At 43.2% G+C, this 19,740-nt stretch overlaps 1 protein-coding gene across 1 annotated transcript in view; it reads left to right on the top strand.

Annotated features, from left to right (window-relative positions):
- Positions 1-19,740, top strand: part of SLC38A1 (solute carrier family 38 member 1) — a 101,108-nt gene that overhangs the window by 45,358 nt on the left and 36,010 nt on the right. Inside the window, exons 3-4 of the mRNA XM_073651846.1 lie at positions 4,740-4,818; positions 6,876-6,991. Coding sequence (XP_073507947.1) covers positions 4,740-4,818; positions 6,876-6,991 — 195 coding nt within the window. The remainder of the gene's footprint in view (positions 1-4,739; positions 4,819-6,875; positions 6,992-19,740) is intronic.

The raw sequence follows: 19,740 nt of genomic DNA, 5'->3' as shown, positions 1-19,740 counted from the left end.
CATAGCAAAAGAGAGGATATAGAGCAGCACAGCCCACATGAGAAGACAGAGCAGCATAGTCCAAAGAGAGGACAGAGAGCAGCACAGCCCAGTGGGAAGACAGAGAAAAGTCCAAAGAAAGGGTAGACAGCAGCACAACTCACAGGAGAATACAAAGCAGCATAGCCCAAAGAGAGGACAGAGAGCAGTACAGCCCACAAGGGAAGACAGAGCAGCATAGCCCAAAGAGAGGATAGAGAGCAACACAGCCCGGTGGGAAGACAGAGCAGCAAAGTCCAAAGACATGACAGAGAGCAGTACAGCCCACATGAAATGACAGAGCAGCATAGCCCAAAGACCGGACAGAGAGCAGTACAGCCCACATGAAATGACAGAGCAGCATAGCCCAAAGAGAGGACAGAGAGCAGCACAGCCCAGTGGGAAGACAGAACAGCGAAGCCCAAAGAGAGGATAGAGAGCAGCACAGCCCGGTGGGAAGACAGAGCAGCAAAGTCCAAAGACATGACAGGGAGCAGCACAGCCCACATGAAATGACAGAGCAGCATAGCCCAAAGACCGGACAGAGAGCAGTACAGCCCACATGAAATGACAGAGCAGCATAGCCCAAAGAGAGGACAGAGAGCAGTACAGCCCACAAGGGAAGACAGAGCAGCGAAGCCCAAAGAAAGGATGGAGAGCAGCACAGCTCACAGGAGAATACAAAGCAGCATAGTCCAAAGAGAGGACAGAGAGCAGTACAGCCCACAAGGGAAGACAGAGCAGCATAGCCCAAAGAAAGGACAGAGAGCATCACACCTCACAGGAAAAGAGAGAGCGGCATAACCCAAAGAGAGGACAGAGCAGCACAGCCCAGTGGGAAGACAGAGCAGCAAAGCCCAAAGAAAGGGTAGAGAGCAGCACAGCTCACAGGAGAATACAGAGCAGCATAGCAAAAGAGAAGATATAGAGCAGCACAGCCCACATGAGAAGACAGAGCAGCATAGCCCAAAGAGAGGACAGAGAGCATCACACCTCACAGGAAAAGAGAGAGCAGCATAGCCCAAAGAGAGGAGAGAGCAGCACACCTCTCATGAAAAGACAGAGCAATATAGCCCAAAGAGAGGATAGAGAGCAGAACACCTTACAGGAAAAGACAGAGCTATATAGTCCAAAATTACAATAGAGGGCAGCACAGTCCACATAGGAAGACAGAGCAGCAGTACCCAAAGAGAGGACAGAGATCAGCACAGCCCAGTGGGAAGACAAAGCAGCAGAGCCCAAAGAAAGGGTAGAGAGCAGCACAACTCTCAGGAAAAGAGAGAGCAGCATAGCCAAAGAGAGGACAGAGAGCCGCACGCCTCACCTGAAAAGACAGAGCAATATAGCCCAAAGAGAGGATAGAGAGCAGCACACCTTACAGGAAAGGACAGAGCAGTATAGTGTGACATGCAGAAGTAGTGCTGTTGCTTTAAAAGCATTCAGCAACTATTAGAAGTAACACAAGCACATGAGACAGGAAGTGTTGTGCTCTAGAAGCATCCAGCAACTAGAGGGGTTAACACAGTCACAGGAGAAGGGGAGTGTCTGGCTGAAGCGAAAGAAGAGGAAGGTGGTGTGTGAGTTCTGTATCTCACAGAAGCGCCCCTGCAAGTGAAAAGGATTCAAGTCAGGAGTGAAGCTAAGCACAGGTCAGGTAGAGTTCCTGAACTAACAGTGCAGAGTATTGTCAGGCAGAAAGATAAGGACTGGAAGAAATGGTGTCACAGGGATCATCTCCCTCAGCAAACCCTCCCCCTCTCCTCCATCTCACTGTGCTGTAAGAATGCTGTGTTAATTAATGTGCCTTTGCATTAGAACTGTGCTGTCCTGTACTACTGGGAAGACTGTGAACTGCTGTGCTGCTAAGGAAACTGTATTATTTGCTCATAAGACTTAACTTGCACTGGCTGTGTGGCTTCTTATTAAATTCTACTGTTCTACCATTTATGAGGACTCTTGTCAAGTGTGTCTGGTCAGCAAGTGAAACAACCTACATGTCTGTACCTGAGGGTCAACACCACTGTGTGCCTGAGAGAAGCTGCAGCACATGGTCTATGGTCACCCTGAGTAACAGTTCCCCCAGGATTCCAAAGAATTATTGTAACCTGTCTCCCCCTATCTGAACCTAGTGGCAGCGTGTAACAATAGTCCAAAGTGAGGATAGAGGGAACACACCTCACAGGAAAAGACAGAGCAGTATAGTCTAAAATGAGAATAGAGGGCAGCACAGTCCACATGGGAAGACAGAGCAGCAGAGCCCAAAGAGAGGACAGAGAGCAGCCCAGCCCAGTGGGAAGACAAAGCAGCAGAGCCCAAAGAAAGGATAGAGAACAGCACAACTCACAGCAGAATACCGAGCTGCATAGCCCAAAGAGAGGATAGAGGGCACCACAGCCCACATGGGAAGATAAAGCATTATAGCCCAAAAAGAGAATGGAGAGCAGCCCTGCCCATAGGGATAGACAGAGCAGCATAGCCCATAGAAAGGACAGAAAGCAGCACTGTCCACAGGGGGAACAGAGAGCAGCAAATCACATGGGTAAGAGTAACACAGCACAAACAGGGGATAAAGAACAGCACAGCCCATAGGCGGTGACTAGGAGCTGCATAATGGGGGGGGAGGGGCAGAGCAAAGGCTTGCAGTAGTTGAGGGCAAAGCAATAATAGGAGCACTCAGAGACAGAAAAGCAACAAGCACACAGCTGGAGACTTTCATCACTGTATAATTACAGTGCGTTGTGAAAGTAGAACTTTTCTACCTTTTGCCACATTTCTGGCTTCAAAAATAAAGATCTAAAATTCTAATTTTTGGGGGAAGAATCAACAACAAGTGGGACACAATCGTGAAGTGGAACGAAATTTATTGGATATTTTAAACTTTTTTAACCAATTAAAAACTGAAAAGTGGGGCGTGCAATATTATTCGGCCCCTTTACTTTCAGTGCAGCAAACTCACTCCAGAAGTTCCTTGAGGATCTCTGAATGACCCAATGTTGTCCTAAATGACTGGTAATGTTAAATAGAATCCACCTGTGTGTAATCAAGTCTCTGTATAAATGCACCTGCTCTGTGATAGTCTCAGGGTTTTCAAGTGCAGAGAGCATCATGAAGACCAACGAACACACCAGGCAGGTCCGAGATACTGTTGTGGCGAAGTTTAAAGATGGATTTGGATACAAAAAAATGTCCCAAATTTTAAACATCTCAAGGAGCACTATGCAAGCGATCATATTGAAATGGAAGGAGTATCAGACCACTGCAAATCTACCAAGACCCGGCCGTCCCTCTAAACTTTCATCTCGAACAAGGAGAAGACTGATCAGAGATGCAGCCAAAAGGCCCATGATCACTCTGGATGAACTGCAGAGATCTACAGCTGAGGTGGGAGAGTCTGTCCATAGGACAACAATCAGTCGTACACTGGCCTTTATGGAAGAGCGGCAAGAAGAAAGCCATTTCTCAAAGATATCCATAAAAAGTCTCGTTTGAAGTTTGCCACAACAAGCCACCTGGGAGACACACCAAACATGTGGAATAAGGTGCTCTGGTCAGATGAAACCAAAATCGAACTTTTTGGCCACAATGCAAAACGATATGTTTGGCGTAAAAGCAACACAGCTCATCACCCTCAAAACACCATCCCCACTGTCAAACATGGTGGTGGCAGCATCATGGTTTGGGCCTGCTTTTCTTCAGCAGGGACAGAGAAGATGGTTAAAATTGAGACTGGGACGGAGATTTATCTTCCAACAAGATAATGATCCCAAACATAAAGCAAAATCTACAATGGAATGGTTCAAAAATAAACGTATCCAGGTGTTAGAATGGCCAAGTCAAAGTCCAGACTTGAATCCAATCGAGAATCTGTGGAAAGAGCTGAAAACTGCTGTTCACAAACGCCCTCCATCCAACCTCAATGAGCTCGAGCTGTTTTGCAAGGAAGAATGGGAAAGAATTTCAGCCTCTCGATGTGCAAAACTGATAGAGACATACCCCAAGCGACTTGCAGCTGTAATCGCAGCAAAAGGTGGCGCTACAAAGTATTAACTCAAGGGGGCCGAATAATATTGCACGCCCCACTTTTCAGTTTTTAATTTGTTAAAAAAGTTTAAAATATCCAATAAATTTTGTTCCACTTCACGATTGTGTCCCACTTGCTGTTGGTTCTTCCCCAAAAAATTAGAATTTTATATTTTTATGTTTGAAGCCAAAAATGTAGCAAAAGGTAGAAAAGTTCAAGGGGGCCAAATACTTTCACAATGCACTGTAGTTCAGAAGGCAGCAGAGCTTGCACTTACTGCCAGGAAAATCATATACTGTAGTATTAGTGCTACTGTTCTCAATGCACACAGGAGGTATGGTGATACAATGACGCCAAAGCAGGGAAGCCTGCCCCCTTCGCAAGCTCCCTTGCACTAGTGTCCATGCATAAGCTTGTCACCGTTCAGTCAGTACTAGTACAGAATAAACTTTATCCTGCAGGACTGAATGAACTACCTCCTTCCTGCATTTTACCCAGCACCCATCTGCAATTGACCTGTTCTATACAATGCTCAGAGTTTGTGAGTGTGAAATATAATAGTAATCCATTTATATGTGTTCTGCGTGGGCTTTACTTCACTTCCAGTCTGGATACCCCCCTGCTGTAACAGTTCTTCAGCACGAAACAGTTAAGTTCTATAATAAAAGAGATCGCTCAATGTCTTTCACTTTCTCTACAGTAAATTTATTGCGGATCGTGAAAGCAGAAGAAGTCTTACTAATAGTCACCTGGAAAAGAAGAAGTCCTGCGATGATTATGTAAGTGGCCTTGTTCTTTTCTAGTTGCTAATGGATATTCTTGATACAACATTCTGAATATTGTAATCCACATATGACACTACACATACATATAAAAAAGCGATAATTAATGCTGGTAACTGTAACTTAAATGAAAAGTAAGGAAATATTTGTAATATTCTTCCTTGAGAAACTCAAATCTTTATATGTGTAGTAATTGTGGGACATTTATTTGTATAACCCTGTGTTGTGCTGTTTATCGGATATCCTTTTAGTAAATGAATGAAAATTTTAAAGGTTTTGTCTGGGACTTTAACACTGATGGGCTATTCTTAGAATACAGTAGGTAATTAATGTCTGATCGGTGGGGGGGGGGGTGCGACAGCAGTTCCCTCGCCAATTAGCTGTTCCCGGAATAGTGGCCACAACCGGGTACTAATTTGAATAGGTTGTGGATGTGCAGTACCTGGCCTTGGCCACTATAGAGTCGACGGAGCTGTGCAGCTCCATAACTGAGCAGTTCAGGCCCTGAACAGCTGATCCTAAGGATAGGCCATCAATGTTAAAGTCCTGAACTATTACTTTAACAACTGGATGTTACCACTTTCCTTGTCATTATGTCTCGATTCCTCCTATTAGTGTGTCTGGATGCAGTGAATGACAGTTCTGCCATCCAATCTATGACAGGGGTGTGCTGAGCTGTCAGTATGGTGATTGACAGCTCAGCCGTCCAATTGGATGCTGAGATGTGTTGAGCTGTCAGTGTCTTGAGTGACAGTTTAGCAGTCCAATCAGGACCAGGGTGTGCTGGGGCTTCATTCATGTGTCTCCTGTTCAGAGTAATTACCTGGCTATTTAGCCATCTCTCTGCCTTAGATTGCTGCCAATTGTAGCTTTGCTCAAGGGTAGTGATGAGTGAGCGTGCTCACCAATCGATCATGCATCGGGGTGCTCGGGTACACATCGAGTATTGCGGGTGCTGGAGCACCATGCTCAAGTCCCTGTCATGAGTGTGTCAAATGTAGCAGACAGTCACTCTGGATGTGGCTGCAGAAGGTCATTGCTTTTGGCATTGCAGACACCTTCTTAATCCTTCTGACTTTTGGACCCCGCGGCAACCTTCCCCACTTCTCTGATTGACACACCCTGGTCTGGGAGTTTATAAACTCTGTCTGTTTCAGGGAGTCACCGTTGATATTCTCATTTTCCCTTGTGAAGGCTTGGAGCAATAGCAGTCGACTAGCTTCCTCTCTGGTGCACTTGGAGGACGTTTGGTGTTATCTCTGGTGTCTGCTCAAGATAAGTTTTCCCCCCTTTGTTTGTCTCCCTTGTTGTCTTTAGTTTATAGTGAGGACTGACCAGTGCTCACCCCCTCCCTATCTAGGGCCTAGGTCTGGGGATATACAGGGATTAGGTTTCCTGTTCGGTGATAGGTGTGGAATCTATATAAGGACGGTAGGACCGGTAAGGTGATATTAGATCTGCCTAGGGGTATCCACTCCACCTTTCCTTTCCCTAGCGTTTGGGCTACCCTCCCCTCATTCCTTCGTGTTGCACTTAGTCTTTCCCACACTGTGCGTGACAGTCCCTGCTCCGCATGTTTCACGGCTGTTAGACAGCCAGTAAACATGCAAGCATTGCCTACCATACACGGTAATTCCGGAGCCAACATGTTTATGGCATTACAGTTTATGGCAGGTAAACCCTGCATGCGAGGCAGGGACTCCAGCACCCGCGATACTCGATGCCTACCCGAGCATTCTGATGCACGATCGAGTAGCGAGCATGCTCGCTCATCAGTACTCAAGAGGTGTGTGTTTGCTTTGTGCTCCTAGTCTTGTATTCTGATCTTTGCTGCTCAACCTTGGATTTGCATTGACCATCCATTTGCCTAGCCCTTTTGTAGTGATCTACTGCCTTCTTGGATTTCTGACCTCGTACTGTTATCTGAATATGCCGTTTGTCTCACCCCTCTGTCTATTATGTACTCTCCTGGCTTTTCACCTCAGACTTCTTGACGACCCAGCCACACGGCTTGTGTATACAGTTAATTCCAGAGACATTTTTGTTTTCTACAGAGTCCAGGCACAACGTCCGTTGGAATGTCGGTCTTTAACTTGAGCAATGCTATTATGGGGAGTGGGATTCTTGGCTTGGCTTTTGCTTTGGCAAACACCGGGATTGTACTGTTTGTGTAAGTGCCCATAATTTATAGATATACATTTTGTGTAATATAAGAAATCAAATTTTATTCATTCTTCCAAATAAACAACAGTGACAGTTTGTTTTTGTATTGAGTTCCTTTATATGGCAGTGGTAAAATGGTATTCCAAACTCTTTTAATTTGGAAAAGGTCCTGTCATTAGTTAAAGGGCATTTATCAGGTCCGATAACGTTATTAACCTACAGCTATAGGGTTAATCTGCAGGTTAATAGCGTTATGGCTTTCGGTCATGCAGGTGTGCAAAGTCGGCTGTCAGTCACTGTCGAGACATGCTTACAGCCGCCACTCTCAGTGCTTTGAGTGGTGACTGTAATTTATCTGGGCAGGCCTGCATGACTGAAAGCTGGCGGCTCCCAAGACGAATAAGATTAATTTTCTCCTAGGTGCTGCAATTTCAGTACAGTACCTTCATAATGCTATTAACCAGAAGATTAACCCTATATCTGCAGGTTAATAATGTTATCGGACCTGTCAGGTTCCCTTTAAAGGGAACCTGTCACATTATTTTTAGCAACTAAGCTGTCCCCAGTGTGTTGCTAGTGATGCAATGTTCATAACTAACATGTTTCTTTAAATCAAAATGGCGCCATAATCATCTCCAAAAATCACTTTGTATAGTTATGTTATACCTTCTCTTTCAGTCATAGGGGTGGCGCTTAATTTTCTTTTCATTCAGGGGATCGTCATATTGTCGACGCCCATGCACTCTGATTGATGTTCTGGGTTGCGCCTACGTTACGGAATCTGCTCTAAAATCCCACGCATGCGCAGTGTCGAGCAACTCCGCGCACTTGCGCAGTGACGAGCGGCTCCCCGCGCATGCGCACTGAATCTGGATGTACATACCCAGCTTCATTGTATGCGCATGCTTTTGGGCCGCTGCGAGTCACTGGCTCTGTGACCGCGGGGAGCCGCTCGTCACTGTGTAAGATTAATACGGCACCGTTTTGATTGAAAACAATGTGCTAGTGATGCACATTGCATCACTAACTACACACTGGGGACAGTTTAGTTGCTAAAAAATATGTGACAGGTTCCCTTCAAACTGGTTCTTGTAGATGGCTGACAAGAAAATGTGATAAGACTGTTTCATCAGCATCATGTGCATCTGCTTAATTTTGGTGCAATTTACAATGCCGTAGCAGCAGTTTCTGCAGTTTCCAGCTTTCAAACAGTAATTACCGAATTTGAAGTGCAAGGCCACGGCCCCACTATCAGTATTTGGTCAGTATTCGGTCAGTATTTTTTCTCAGGAGTGGGAGCCAATACCAGGAGAGGAACAATCAGAGAAAAGGTATAATAGAAACAAGTGCACCAATTCTGCATTTATCACCCCCTCCTGGTTTTGGCTCCCACTCATGAGAAAAAATACTGACCGAATACTGACCAAATACTGATAGTGGAGCCGTGGCCTTAGGCACAAAAAATCAAATAATTAATTCTGATTCCTGCACTGCTGGTACAAAAAGTGAAAGGTAGTTTCATACTAGCAAACTTCAAGAATAAATCAATTATACTCCATATTTTGCATAAATGTACAAAACTGTTTTGGAATATAATTTGTGTATCAGGTTTGGTTTATGGAAAAAGTATAGGGCTTTCTGTAGGAGCAGTGGTTGTAATATGGATTGTAGTTACAAATATGGGCTGGGTAGAGATCTGATTAATTATATTATGTTTAATGAAAAGGAAGACACATAGATATACAATGGGGACGGAAAGTATTCAGACCCCTTTAAAATTTTTACTTTTTGTTTCATTGCAGCCATTTGGTAAATTCTAAAAAGTTCATTTTTTTTCTCATTTAAGTATACTCTGCACCCCATCTTGACTGAAAAACAGAAATGTAGAAATTTTGCAAATTTATTAAAAAAGGAAAAACTGAAATATCATATGGTCATAAGAATTCAGACCCTTTGCTCAGTATTGAGTAGAAGCACCCTTTTGAGCTAGTACAGCCATGTGTCTTCTTGGGAATGATGCAACAAGTTTTTCACACCTGGATTTGGGGATCCTAGGCCATTCTTCCTTGCAAATCCTCTCCAGTTCCATCAGGTTGGATGGTGAACGTTGGTGGATAGCCAATTTCAGGTCTCTCCAGAGATGCTCAATTGGGTTTAGGTCAGGGCTCTGGCTGGGCAAGTCAAGAATGGTCACAGAGTTGTTCTGAAGCCACTCCTTTGTTATTTTAGCTGTGTGCTTAGGGTCACTGTCTTGTTGGAAGGTGAACCTTCGGCCAAGTCTGAGTTCCAGAGCACTCTGGAAGAGGTTTTCATCCAGGATACCTTTGTACTTGGCAGCATTCATGTTTTATTCAATTGCAACCAGTCATCCTGTCCCTGCAGCTGAAAACCACCCCCATAGCATGATGCTGCCACCACCATGTTTCACTGTTGGGATTGTATTGGGCAGGTGATGAGCAGTGCCTGTTTTTCTCCACATAGACCGCTTAGAATTATCACCAAAAAGTTCTATCTTCATCTCATCAGACCAGAGAATCTTATTTCTCATAGTCTCGGAGTCCTTCATGTGTTTTTGAGCAAACTCTCTGCGGGCTTTCATATGTCTTGCACTGAGGAGAGGCTTCAGTCGGGCCACTCTGCCATAAAGGCCCAACTGGTGGAAGGCTGCAGTGATAGTTGACTTTGTGGAACTTTCTCCCATCCCCCTACTGCATCTCTGGAGGTTAGCCACCGTGATCTTGGGGTTCTTTTTTACCTCTCTCACCAAGGCTCTTCTCCCACGATTGCTCAGTTTGGCTGGATGGCCAGGTCTAGGAAGACTTCTGGTGGTCCCAAACTTATTCCATTTAAGGATTTTGGAGGCCACTGTGCTCTTAGGAACCTTGAGTAATACAGAAATTCTTTTATAACCTTTGCCAGATCTGTGGCTTGCCACAATTCTGTCTCTGAGCTCCTTGGGCAGTTCCTTTGAGCTCATGATTCTCATTTGGTCTGACATGCACTGTGAGCTGTGAGGTCTTATATAGACAGGTGTGTGCCTTTCCAAATCAAGTCCTATCAGTTTAATTAAATACAGCTGGACTCCAATGAAGGACTAGAACCATCTCAAGGAGGATCACAAGGAAATGGACAGCATGTGACTTAAATATGAGTGTCTGGGCAAAGGGTCTGAATACTTATGACCATGTGATATTTCAGTTTTTCTTTTTTAATAAATTTGCAAAAATTTCTACATTTCGTTTTTTTTCAGTCAAGATGGGTTGCAGAGTGTACTTTAATGAGAAAAAAATGAACTTTTTGGAATTTACCAAATGGCTGCAATGAAACAAAGAGTGAAAAATGTATTTACAGTGTATGAAATATCATGCTTTCTCACAAGTAAAATAGTCCAAACAAGCAGAAACTCCAGACAAAACTTAAAAGTTTATTCACACATCAGTATTGGGAGCCAACATCATCATCAAATACTATTGTTGCATATTATGGAAGCACTAGAAAATTAGACCCTATTGGTCACCTAGAAGTAAAACAATAGAGAACAGTGATAATGTATACAAAATGGTATTAAAAGACTGAGGGTCCAATTCATCAAAGCTTTTACACCAGTATTCAAGCGTGAAAAGCTTTAAAAAGCCACAACATTTACGTGCAACTCGAGCCTGCACTAAACTTTTGCAACCTTTGGCATTCTGACGCCATTTTTGCACAGTTCCAACAAAGTGTGCAGAGCTGAGGCAGGATGGCGGCATGGCGACCACCGCTGATCAAATTCATGACAAGTGGTGAAGTTCACTGCACTACAAATGTTACTCCAGCAGGGACTGGAGTAGGATTTGTGGCGAGGAGCACATAGATGCACACGTTGCTTGTCCTACACTCCTTATTCATTAAGAGGCATGTGCCTCTTAATGGGAAGGAGTTTCTGCATCTTACTCCAGGATGCCCTCTCAGAGTAGAACACACAGGTCTTGATGAATTGTGTCCACAGTTCCAACACATTTCTATTTGGTTGTCATATACCAAAGTTTATGTAACATACAGACACGAAAAAATTATATTTGTTAATATTGGGAAAGGACTGCATAATACAACAAAGACATAACCATGATAGCTGATAATACTAATGATTTAAGTATACTTGCACATATATGGATACACAAAGAGGGGGATTCATTAAGTCTGGCGTAGCACACACCAATCCTAATGAAGAGCTCACTGGAGTAAACTGACTTGATTCATTAAGCGGCACGCGGCACTTCATGAATCAGGCATGTCTGGTACCCAGTGTGTGGCGCATCCAGAAATTCTGGAGTAAGTTATGCCATTTTTGAGGTATAACTCATGCTAAATTTGTTGGGGCGAGGGGGAGTGTGACCTGCTCCGTCCCACCAACTCTACACCCATATTGGCCTAGCTAAGTGGAACTTGTAAATGCCAAAAGACACAATGTGTTTGCGCAACTACTATGTTATGTCAAATTTCGGCATAAGCAATTTAATGAATCACCCCCAAAGTGTCACAGAAACATCCAATAGTTGATTGTCCCTAGATAAATAGTGTATATTGATTCACTGGTGACCCATTCCATGGTGCACCAGGACTGGTTTATCATGGCTTTTGGCTTCAAGGATCTTAGTAAGGAATTATTTCACAAGTTTCTACTATATTCAATTAATTAATTTTCATATAGGTCCCCTTGCTTCTGTAATGTCTCACACATGGTCTTTTTTCCTCCTTAGGATATCCTTAGGGTGCAATGATTAAGGTTCCTCAGTGGTATTGCCTTTATTAGGGCTCATCACCCGCTGTAGGCAGTGTAATATGTAGTAGTAGTAGTAACAATAATTCATTTTACATAGATATTTTCTAGGACTTATAGAATATATGTGCTGGTATTTTACAGAGAATGCAGGTATAGGCTGTATAATGAGATGGTTTTGTTACATCGGTTACTTTTCCATTGCCAAATAAAGCGCACATTTGTAATCTACACAATATTACAGCTGTAACATAAGTGATAGGCTTCTGTGGTGAGCGAAGATCAGTTCAGCAGAACTCTAAGACGTCTAAGACAGCAATATGATGTGACCTAATGCACCTGTATTATAGTTATCTGATGGTGGCCTTATAGTGTAATAATGTTAGATTCTCAAAATACAGTTTAGTTAAAGGGGTTGTTTGGCGAAAATAAGTTATCATCTATCCTCACTTAGATGATAACTTACTGATCGGCAGAAGGCTGAATTTTTATCCCTATTGGGTACTTTTATCTCCATTACGAAATGGAGTGGCAGGTTGGATAATCAACTGCTGCTCCATTCATGCTCTATGGGACTGCTGGAAAAAGCCAGGGGCAGCACTCGAAAGTTTTACAGGGAATAAATGGGGCGGTGGATGAGCATGCACACCGCCGCTACATCCTAAAAAAGTGCTCTGTTGTGCCGATCGGCGTGGCCTCTAATGGGGAAACCCAGAAGGATTAATAAATTATCACTATCCTTTATGGTTCTATAGCATGCAAGACTTCATACTCTGCTAGTAGGCTCTGTGCACAAAGCTTTGCCATGTGCATGAGTCTTAAGTCAGCTGTGGTGCAGATCCCAAGCTGTCTTAGGTCTTCTCAGGGAACATTCAGCACATAGAGGTTTCCATGACCTCTGCTGTTTTCTTGTTAGCTTTTCTGGCAATATGACGAAAACAGTCACATAGTGTTTGTTGGGGCAGTACAATCGTCATCGTTTGGCCTTGCCACTCAGGTTAACACTTGCATAAACATTATCGAATGAGTATTAGGTGTTTTATACACTTTCTAACAAGGGAACTTAAAAAATATATATATATATATACACTATATATAAATACATATATATATATATATATATATATATATATATATATATATATATATATGTAAAAAGGGACATGGGTAAGTAGAGTTATAAAATGTGCCAACGTTGTCCAAAATAATTGTTTATAGAACTGTCAGCCATGAGATACTGAAAGGAACAGAAAGTAAATATCCGCCAATAGTTATTTTGTACAAATCTCAAAAATAGAAGACACAGATAAATGCAACTTTGAGGAGGGGAGATGGTGCCATGTATAGATATGTGCCAGTATAGAGAAAATAACCAGCTGCTCCATCCACCCATCCACTGAATGCACAGATTCAGGCTCCATGGTAATGGCAATCCAAATGCAATCCAAGAGATGGCAGGCGATCCAGCACTTCGGTAAAAACAAATTTTAATTTTATTTGGAATTCTAAAACATATCCAACATGGCAAGAGACAGAGGAAAAAACATCCCACAAAAGTCTCTTATGGTTGACGCGTTTCGAAGTAACACTTAAGAAACGTTTCTTCGAAACGCGTCAACAATAACAGTTTTTCGTGAGACTTTTTTCCTCTGTCTCTAAGGCTTTAGGAACACATGTATATGTGGAGTAAATGAATGAACTTGGATAGTATTTTCTTACCTTTGTAGTCTTCTAAGTTGACAATGTTCAGAAACCTGAATCATTATTGCGAAAACAACGAGTACGTTCATGTTTTTTTCTGTACTAACATTCCAGGACTCTTTGTGTACATTTCCCGAATACGTCCTTGACATTGTGTATCACTATGCTTCCCCTTACAGTAATCTGCTTTGTATAATGGCATGTTTTGTCCACTGACAAAGAGCTACTAAGGAAAAAACACAGACAAGGAAGGTGGGGGCACTTTAAAAAGTCGTCCTGCTCCACTTCCATATTTGAATAATGCAAGTGATTAATGTCACTATCAGTTGTGGAAAGAAGCTCATGAAATATGCTATGAGTACTATTATATCACTAGGTTTTAAAGTTCAACAATCAGCAAAGCTATTACTTGCATTACTAATAAAGGAAAACATGGTTGGGAGAATTCCTCTATTATTTATCTACTTGTGCCTGTAGAAAGCATTTTGTTCTTTTGTATTACGATGCCAATATGCTTCAAAAATTACAAATATATTTTTAACTTCAGATACATCTAATAATACATCATAACGACAAATTAAAAATATAGTCATTGAAAGTAGTATACAAGTTAAAGGGCTATACCAGTATATCATTTAAAAATGTAATGATCAGTAGATGTAAGAACCTGCTTGCTTCCTGGATGCTCATAATTGTTTCTTATGACATATTTAAAGACAATCTGTCACCATGAAAATGCAGTCTAATCTGCTGGCATAATGATACAGAGCAGGGGGAGCAGGGTAGATTCATATATAGTTTTCTGAGAAAATATTCATTATAACTTGTGTTTTTATCATTTAATAATTTTCGGTCCAGTGGGTGGTCCTATCAGTGACTGACAGCTTTCTACGTATAACAGTGCATACAAATATAGCTGTCAGTCACTGAGAGGACCACCCACTGGACTAAAAACCCCAGAAAGAGCAGAGGTTTAAATGATTTAAACACAGGTAATACTGAATTGTTTATATCAGAATTATATATCAATAGACTCTGTTCCCTCTGCTCTATAATATAGTGCCTGCAAAGTGGGCTGCATTTTCATGGTGACGGGTTCCTTTTAAAAGACACATCATAAAATTATATTATTGGAACCCTTCTTTAATAGGGCCCAGCATGGTCTTTAAAAACAAAAAATAAATATATACTGTTTATAAATGTATGTATTCTCATGTAACCAAAACATTGCACATAAACACAAGGCTCAATAAAGGTACAACTGTTTCTATTAATTTGAATTCTAAAGTGCTGCTACTTTCATAATATATAATATACACTGCTCAAAAAAATAAAGGGAACACTTAAACAACACAATGTAACTCCAAGTCAATAACACTTCTGTGAAATCTACCTGTCCAGTTATGAAGCAACACAGATTGTGAATCAATTTCTCCTCCTGTTGTGCAAATGGAACAGACAACTAGTAGAAATGATAGGCAATTAGCAAGATACCCCTATAAAGGAGTGGTTCTGCAGGTGGTGACCACAGACCATTTCTCTGTTCTCATCCTTTTTGGCTGTTGTTTTGGTCACTTTTTCATTTTGCCATTGCTCTCACCCCTAGAGGTACAGTAGCATGAGGCAGTGTCTACAGTACAACCCACAGATGTTGCTCAGGTAGTGCAGCTCATCCAGGATGGCACATCAGTGCGAGCTGTGGCAAGAAGGGTAGCTGTGCCTGTCAGCACAGTGTCCAGAGCATGGAGTAGATACCAGGAGATGTGGAGGGAGCCATAGGAGGGCAACAACCCAGCAGCAGGACCGTTATCTCCTCCTTTGTGCAAGGAGGAACAGGAGGAGCACTGTTGGAGCCCTGAAAAATGACCTTCAGCAGGCCACAAATGTGCATGTGTCTGCACAAACGGTTAGAAACCGACTCCATGAGGGTGGTATGAGGGCCCGACGTCCACAGATGGGGTTGTGCTCACAGCCCAACACCGTGCAGGATGCTTGGCATTTGTCACAGAACACCAGGATTGGCAAAGTCGCCACTGGTGCCCTGTGCTCTTCACAGATGAAAGCAGGTTCACACTGAGCACATGTGACAGATGTGACAGAGTCTAGAGACGCCGTGGAGAGCGATCTGCTGCCTGCAACATCCTTCAGCATGACCGGTTTGGCAGTTGATCAGTAATGGTGTGGGGTGGCATTTCTTTGGAGGGCTGCACAGCCCTCCATGTGCCCGCCAGTGGTGGCCTGACTGCCATTAGGTACTGAGATGAGATCCTCAGACCCCTTGTGAGACCATATGCTGGTGCGGTTGGCCCTGGGTTCCTCCTAATGCAGGACAATGTCAGAGCTCATGTGGCTGGAGTGTGTCAGCAGTTCCTCCAAGATGAAGGCATTGAAGCTATGGACTGGCCCGCCCGTTCCCCAGACCTGAATCCGATTGAGCACATCTGGGACATCATGTCTCACTCCATCCACCAACGTCACGTTGCACCACAGACTGTCCAGGAGTTGGCGGATGCTTTAGTCCAGGTCTGGGAGGAGATCCCACAGGAGACCATCCGCAACTTCATCAGGAGCATGCCCAGGCACTGTAGGGAGGTCATACAGGCACGTGGAGGCAACACACAATACTGAGCCTCATTTTGACTTGTTTTAAGGACATGACATCAAAGTTGGATCAGCCTGTGTGTTTTTCCACTTTAATTTTGCTGGTGACTCCAAATCCAGGCGTCCATTGGTTAATAAATTTTATTTCCATTGATGATTTTTGTGTGATTTTGTTGTCAGCACATTCAACTTTGTACAGAACAAAGTATTCAATGACAATATTTCATTCACTCAGATCTAGGATGTGTTGTTATTTGAGTGTTCCCTTTATTTTTTTGAGCAGTGTATGTAGTCATATACTGATTCCTCCATTGCTCCCTTAACTACTGCAGCAATTCAGTGGCTGTAGGGGTAACCAACTGATTCCCCGCCACTTTGCTAAAGCAGTACACAAGCCTCTGCTGGTCTCCTCACTTCATCTTCTAACACACACATGTCAAACTCTGGCACCTGGGCCAAATTTGGCCCTCAAGGTGATTATATTTGGCCCGCAATGCCATATGTAGAACTATGTGGGGCCATTATTCTGTATGCAGGACTATGTGGGGCCCATTATACTGTATGGAGGACTATGTGGGGTCATTATTCTGTATGGAGGACTATGTGGGGCCATTATTCTGTATGCAGGACTATGTGGGGCCCATTATACTGTATGGAGGACTATGTGGGGTCATTGTTCTGTATGGAGGACTATGTAGGGCCATTATTCTGTATGGAGGACTATGTGGGGCCAATTATACTGTATGGAGGACTATGTGGGGCCATTATTCTGTATGGAGAACTACAGTACAGACCAAAAGTTTGGACACACCTTCTCATTTAAAGATTTTTCTGTATTTTCATGACTTTGAAAATTGTACATTCACACTGAAGGCATCAAAACTATGAATTAACACATGTGGAATTATATACTTAACAAAACAGTGTGAAACAACTGAAAATATGTCTTATATTCTAGGTTCTTCAAAGTAGCCACCTTTTGCTTTGATGACTGCTTTGCACACTCTCGGCATTTTCTTGATGAGCTTCAAGAGGTAGTCACCGGAAGTGGTTTTCACTTCACAGGTGTGCCCTGTCAGGTTTAATAAGTGGGATTTCTTGCCTTATAAATGGGGTTGGGACCATCAGTTGCCTTCAGTGTGAATGTACAATTTTCATAGTCATGAAAATACAAAAAAATCTTTAAATGAGAAGGTGTGTCCAAACTTTTGGTCTGTACTGTATATGTGGCCCTGTCACGCAAGGTGTGGGAAAGACTTAGTGTAACACAGAGGGAAGAGGGAAAGGGAGCCCAGACTCTAGGGAAAGGGGGAAGTGGAAACCTCTTAGTCTTGTCTAGTGGTATCCTGTATCAACTATTGACCCTCTATTGGCTCTTCACCAATCGTCGCACGTGTACCTCGCCCTGTCTTTCCCTGGCGTAAAACTCAGGCTAGGGAAAGGAGGAGATGTGCACTAGACAATCCCCACTGAACACTACAACAAGGGAGGACAAATAGGGGAAATGGCTTAGCTTTAGACGACTCCAGACAAATATGCACACGACCTCAAGCACCAGAGAGGAAGCAGTACTGCGCATGCTAAAGCCTTCACAAGGAGTAAATGAATATCGCCGGCACCTCTGATACACATCAGGTATTTATACACCCAGACCAGGGAGTTAATTAGCTAGAGGAAGGTAGCCGCTGGGTCCTAGAGACAGCCTCTAAGAAGATGTCTGTAATGCCAAACGTAGAGATCTCTTGCAACCAACTGCAGGGCAACTGTCTGTAACTTCTGACACACCCGTGACAGTGTAACACGGGTACTTTAGATGCAGTGACACAGAAACACAGAGCAGCCAATACGGGGTTAATAAACAGGGGAGGTTTATGATAACAGGGTCAACCTCTACGCAGGGAGTAACAGGGGAAAATATGGGGGAAAAACAAGGGAAGTAGCAGGTAAAAGTCTATTACTGACAGTTCACAGTTTAACTAGATGTAGCAGAGTCGAACCGGTTGTAATCGACAGTTTTTTAACTTAGCTGACTCTTGCTCCTCACAAGGCAGTTGCCAGCTGAATCCGGTGTTGATTTTTTCAGGCATCCCCGCCCAACCAATGCTCCATCTTCTGGCGGCAGCGGGCGGTCTCCGATTTTACCCGCTGAGCCCCTAGTCCATAACACGGCACCTCACGTGCTCGGCTCCACGGACTCTGCGTCTCTTCTCCCTCTAGTCGGCTTGACTCCTCCCGTCCACTGCACTTGGATCTTGCTCTAAGTACTGTAGCCAGGAGCCTGGACCCTCTCACACAGCTCTGCTGAGCAGGACCCAGCTCCGCTTTTCCGCGCAAACGTCCTCGTCTCTTCCTTTCTCTAGCCACGCCACCAGTTCCCCGGTCACCTGACCTCCCAGCTCTCACTCTGGACACACCCCCAGCTTCCCAGTCACCTGACTCATGTGCTCGCAGTCTGTCTTCCCCCTGCAATCAGAGGCACGGCCCCGGCAGTTCCAGATCCCTTGCTCTGAAAGTACTTACACCCCGGTCTTCCCCCTTACAACAGGCCCATTATACTGTGTGGAGAGTTGCATTGGGATCACAGTTGTAGCATCATACTGTGTTGGGTGCCACCATACTTTATCAGGGAAGTTGAGGGGGTAGGGGCACAGTAGGGTCATCATACAATACCTGTGGAGGGTACTGTGGAAGAATTTACTGCGGGGGTATCATACTGTGTTTGGCGGGCACTTTTGCTGGCATCATACTTTATGGGTGCTATGCAAGGGCAATCTAGGAACTTCAATAGGAGGAGAATTACTCTGTAAGCCTGCAAAGTTCTGAGATATACACCTCTGTGACCCCACCGAATATTAACGTTTTTTTTTAATAACTATCAAGGTTAGCCCTCGACTTTGTCCAAGTTTTTAAGTTTGGTCCTCTGTGTATTTGAGTTTGATATCCCTGTTCTTACAGGATTGACTGCTGATGAAAATCAGTGGCACGTTTTATTTCTGGGTGACATGTTGGTCACTGCTGTGTCCACTGATAAGAAACAGCAGTCAAGTGCCATCCATGCCAGAAGAGGTGGCAAGTAGTTCACAAGGGAACACAGGCAATGCTACATAGACACAATGGGGGATTGAGTAAGTATGGTGGCTAAATACAAATAGCAGGAATAAAAAAACTATATACAGGGTAATCCCAAATATTAAAAAGCTATCTACAAACACAGGAAGCATAAACTCACTAAAAGTAACAAAATGTATTCATGATTCATCAAAAGACAGGATTAAAGACATCCAATAAAATATTGAATGTAGCACAGAAATGAAAGTCTGCAGCACTAAGGTACTAACCAAGATAAAACCACAAGTCAACAATATACATATATACAGTTGAAACCAGAAGTTTACATACACTATATAAAAACAGGCGTGTCTGTAATTAACTCAGATATTGTAAAAAAAAACTATCAAAAGCTTCCAAACACATGACATCATCATATGGGCAGTCAAGAATTGTTAAAAGGCATAGTAATCTTAGTGCAAGTAAAATTTTGACTTTGCAGTAAGTAATAAAAATGCCTTAAAACATTTTCTCTCATTATTCTGGCATTTGCCAATTATTAAAAATTATGGTAATCCTAATTGACCTAAAACGAGAAAGGTTTATTCTGATTTCATGTCAGATATTGAGAAAAACATGCATATGTG

Source organism: Phyllobates terribilis, unplaced genomic scaffold (genome assembly GCF_046119375.1).
Source record: "Phyllobates terribilis strain yellow unplaced genomic scaffold, ASM4611937v1 Scaffold_11__3_contigs__length_659146591, whole genome shotgun sequence".
NCBI classification, from domain to species: domain Eukaryota; kingdom Metazoa; phylum Chordata; class Amphibia; order Anura; family Dendrobatidae; genus Phyllobates; species Phyllobates terribilis.
This window is presented reverse-complemented; position numbering and strand designations above follow the sequence as displayed.